The following is a 5,000-nucleotide window of genomic DNA, read 5'->3' as shown; positions in this document are numbered from 1 at the left end:
AAATGAGAACTCTGGGGCGATGACACTTGAGAGATCGTTCCCAACGGCCGCGATAATTGGGATGCCATGAAACCCTCATGACTCCAGCATGGAGGTGTGTGTGTGTGTGTGCGATTAAGAATCTCTGTCTAAAAGATGATAGTTTAATCATTGTTCCGACGGAGAGGTGCATTTCGTCTTCATTTTTTTACCATTGTAGACTGACACACACAGAGTCTGCTGAGAGCTCACACTTTTATTTCATTCAGAGACATTTGCATTTCAATTTGTTAATAAGAGAGAGAGAGAGAGAGAGAGAGAGAGAGAGAGAGAGAGAGAAAACTGACAACAACGACAACAAGGTGCTTACCGATCATGGGCGACTCGATGAAGCTCCAGGTGTTGGTCTGGGGCATGTAGGACTGCAGCACTCCCGCCGAGCGGCCGGCCTCGTTCACCCCCCCGAACACGTAAATCTTGCCCCCGCAGACGGTGGCGGCGGCCGAGTGCACGGGCTTGGGGAGGGGCGACACCGTCTCCCACTGATTTGTGATGGTGTCGTACCTGCCGAGGGTCAGAGAGCGGTTAACACCAGATAACACCGGACACAACTCACTTCTCACAATTCACCGCGCGTACCGGGAGTTTGCCAGGGCAAGATTCAGGCTCAGACCGTGCTAGCTCTATAACAGGGATGATGACACGCTTGCAACATACGTGTGTGGTGCAGAATGTGCTAGCACTGTAGGAACTAGCTTCCCCCCAAAAGGCTGCAAAGATAGCCTACTGTACGAGGGCCAATTAGGACTCCCTACCATGTGTACGGTATGAGGCAAAACCCACGTGTTTACTTCTCACTGTGAAGAACTCATTACCAGGTGATCACGCTGCAGACATATCGCTAGCATACCCTGAACACCATATTATTCATCATTATTCATACCAACTATTGGTAAACAAGAAATCCTCATCTGTAGTTCACAAGGGGAAGAAAATGTTCCAGGGTAAGGATACTGTACATTAATGACTGTGAGAAACCTGGAGAAACACACACAGTAGCTGTTTTTAACAGGTGCATAACATCTCTAAATTAATGATTGCCCAACACCTAGAGGCAAAGCTGTTGTGGAGGGGAAAAACAGAACATTTAAACGAAATCGGCTTTAAACAGCCTCACGTCCTCCTATCGTTTAACCAGCTCCCCTTAGGGCTCAGAGCAGCGCTCCCACCATTGTAATGGTCACCTGAATAGAAAAGGAAAAGGTCTTAGATGCGGGCTACGTCTCGCCCCGCTAGTTACCGGTCATTAAATCTGACCCTGAGAGTGGCTCTTATCTGGTGCAGGGGCACAGGAGCCCACGGGTCAGTGCGGATGCGATAGTGCGGGCGTGATAGCAGGGCAGGCTCTGATTGAGGGCTCTGTAACCCAGATTCCAAATCCAGATCCAACACTCAATCCTGGAGGAAGCCCTACAGGGAGCACCGAGATGGCCGCTGAGATTGCCTGTTAGTGGGCTGAAAATTGAGCTGGGAATGGGGTTGAACGAGGCTCACTGAATCAGTCTATGATGGGCTTTAATAGGGGTGCAGAAAAGCCTGGTCCTATTCTAGCACTTTCCTGCCCACGGGGCAATTGGTTGAATAAGGAAATGGACACCTATTAAATGAAAAATACAACAGGGTAAAAAAAAGAGAAAAAAAAACACCTTAGCATTTCCTGCAGTTTTAAGAGGCGCTGGTGTTCAGGAGCGAATAAGAAGCATTACCCATAACAGCATTACCAAACGCTCGCATCGACACAGCCAGCTCAAATATGAGGGCTAATTTACGAGTGATTGCCATGGATCCTCATTCCATTACAAATGCCACTGAAACTAGAACCCAAACCAGATGGCTGTGCAACTGCCGCGATTCACTTTCCCCTGGTACTCCTTCAAACATGGCCGAGCCCCGTTGCCAGCGTTACATACAGCCCTCCACTGTGGACACTCGTCGTCACAGAGAAAACGCCAGCTGCTCCATCAGCTATTGCCTTTCTCTCCCCAGGGGCGCCGCGTACTCAAAGGACTTATTTACATACAATTTGGGCACGGAGCTTCCGTCGTCCCCACTGGTCAGAACATGATCCAACACAGGATACACACACACACACACACACACACGCAGGAAATATTAACTACTGACAACTGGTCTCCCCCTGGACAAATGTTGGATGCGTCGCAAAACCGACAAGTTACATTAGACAGTTACATTTTAAGAGATCATTGCGACGCGTAACGACAGACATAAACAACATGTTTCCAGTTGACATTGAAGAGAAGAGAAGTGCTTGAGCTTACAATTTTGCCCAAAGGAAGGCAAGAAAGTGCGAGTGTTCTTAATGTCATAATTTCTCATAGTAAGTTGAAACACCTGACCCAGATACTAATAAAGCCATGAATGTGGAGCACTCGGTACGTGTGGAGTGGAATGGTGTTTCGGCTACAGACTGACCCCCGCGCTACCCTGCGCTAATCCCTTAGACTGACACCTGTCTGCCACTCAGCACACACACACACACACACACACACACACACACACACACATGCACACACACACACACACACACCGTGCCACCCAACACAGCCCCACAGCCACAGCGCGCTCGCAAACGGACTGATTAAGAAGGCCGGGACACATTCGCAGGCACATTTACGGGTCTGCATGGGGTGCCAAACAAGTAGTTAGAGAACTCGGCACGGAACAAAGCGCCAAGACAGCTGGCCCGAGGATGCCTGAGGACTTGGATCAGAGGCGCACTTGGGGAAGGGGGGGTGGGGGGGGCGAGTCCCCCCCTAGAATATCGGGTTGAGGATGTCTGCGGTGGGTACGCAGCGAGCACGCTTGCCAATCATCTCACAAATGTGCTTGGTGGTTGAGCTCGCGCGCACCCTCGTGACTCCGCGGATGGCATATGTTAATCTAACGTTCCTTAACCTTCCGCTCCGAGCCAAGGAACATCATAATATCGGCTTGACCTTAAAAGCTATTTAGCCGCGCAAGCTGCACGAGCTCCCCTCAGGAGGTAGCACGTTATAAAATTAGCAGAAAAGGCCCTCCGCCGAGGTTTCATCTACATCAAACGTTAATTAGAAAAGTGGGACAGGCGGGCACGTTAATAGCGTTCGACGTCGAAATCCAAAAAAGCGCAGCCCTTTTCTATCCGAGAGCTCAAACAAACATCTTTATGGGCTCCAGATACATGGTGGGCAAACAAACAAAATTTGCTTTCATCAACGGCAGTAAATTGAGTGCATCTCCCCGAGCCGCAGCACTAACACAAAGAGGAGGGGACGGTACACACGGGCTGTTTGCTCTGCAGCCGAACAAACACAGCGCCGGTGAAGCCGACAGACGGGGGCGCGGTATCAAAAGGATCACGCGGGGAACGGGGACACATCAGCCCAAAACACAGGTGAGCCTCCTGCTCCCGCAAACAAAAGGTATGGAGACTATACTGTAGCATGCGCTGGGCCACGTGCTGCTTCTGTTCTGTCCTTCGCTCAACAGTTGGCGTAGGGACTCCTGCTGGAGGCCTTGTTTTTCCCCCCAGCTCCCCGACCCATTTCCGCTCCCCGGCACAGGCAATATTTGGACACAAGCAATGACGCCTCTAATTTAATCACAGTCCGGCGCCGCCTGCGTGACTCTTGTCCCATCATTCATGGGGGCGGCGGTGCCATCCGCTCGCAGGCTGGGCTCGGCACGGAGCGCCACCCAGCACAGACACGGCACAGCACAGACACGGCACAGACACCACCCGTGTCCCCGCCACGCAGACAAACTGGGCCAAGGTTGCCACACAATAACTCCGGTAAACAAACTCCTTCTGTCCAGCCATCCCACGGCCACACATATGGAGGAAGGGGGGTTGAGGGGGGGGGGGGGCACTGCTTTGCTTTTGTCCAACAGAAAAGAAAAGAGGGCACCTTGAAAAAGCTGTGGAGTGAGAGAGAGAGAAAGAGAAAGATAGAGAGAGAGAGAGAAAGAGAGAGAGAGAGAAAGAGAGAGAGAGAAGGTAGGGGTGGGTGGGGTGAGTTGTCACACCGCGATAGCCCCTGCTCACATCTCCGGGCTAATTGGATTTGTATATGCCTTTAAAGTGGGGGGGGGGGGTGGCGCGGCTGCTTGCGGCTGCTTGCGGCTGTTGCGGCGAAGAGAGGAGAGGAGAGGATAGGAGAGGAGGGGAGGGGGGAGGGGAGGGGAGGGGAGAGGAGAGGAGAGGAGAAGAGAGGAGTGGAGGAGAGGAGAGGAGTGGAGGAGAGGAGCGGAGGAGAGGAGAGGAGAGGAGTGGAGGAGAGGAGAGGAGCGGAGGAGAGGAGAGGAGAGGCGAGGAGCGGGGAGGAGAGGAGAGGAGAGGAGTGGAGAGGAGAGGAGGCAGTGGGCAGTAGTGGGCAGCAGCTGCTGCTGACACGCGGTGGCTCTGGCCTCATTACCAGGCTAAGGGCCTGTCCATCCGTCAGCGTGAGATAGGATTATGGCATCACGCCGGCCCTGGGTGACGTCTGCGCCGCGGCACACAGCACACATATACAGTCAGCAGGCACAAGCAGGGCCTCTTCTATAAATACACTCAACCTGGACAGGACAGCAGACGTCGTGAGCGGGCTTCTTCTTCCCTCTCTCTCTCCCTCTTCCTCTCTCTCTCTCTCTCTCTCTCTCCCTCTCTCAAGGTTAGAACATCCATTCTTTCTCTGCAATCTTTCCCTCGTTAACGAAATAAAAAAAAGGCCAGGCACCTGCCCCCGGGGGGGATGGGTGATCGATACCTTTCCATCCTAATCCATTATGTGTCCACTCCAAATACATAACAAATGTTGCTCTCCGTCGATACCGCTCATCTCGACGGGGGTAGCGGACGGACGGACGGACGACGGAGTTCTGTCTGCCACCGCAGCACCCGCACAGAAAAAAACTCCTCCTCCCGAAAAAAATAAATAAGATAAAATTAAAAAAAAAGGCCTCACCCTTCATCACGTCCA

General features: G+C 52.3%; 1 protein-coding gene across 1 annotated transcript in view; it reads right to left on the bottom strand.

The window, feature by feature from the left end:
* Positions 1-5,000, bottom strand: part of LOC134068092 (kelch-like protein 29) — an 88,330-nt gene that overhangs the window by 8,739 nt on the left and 74,591 nt on the right. The window contains exon 12 of the mRNA XM_062523606.1: positions 350-543. Coding sequence (XP_062379590.1) covers positions 350-543 — 194 coding nt within the window. The remainder of the gene's footprint in view (positions 1-349; positions 544-5,000) is intronic.

The sequence above is a fragment of the Sardina pilchardus genome, chromosome 20, assembly GCF_963854185.1.
Source record: "Sardina pilchardus chromosome 20, fSarPil1.1, whole genome shotgun sequence".
NCBI classification, from domain to species: domain Eukaryota; kingdom Metazoa; phylum Chordata; class Actinopteri; order Clupeiformes; family Clupeidae; genus Sardina; species Sardina pilchardus.
This window is presented reverse-complemented; position numbering and strand designations above follow the sequence as displayed.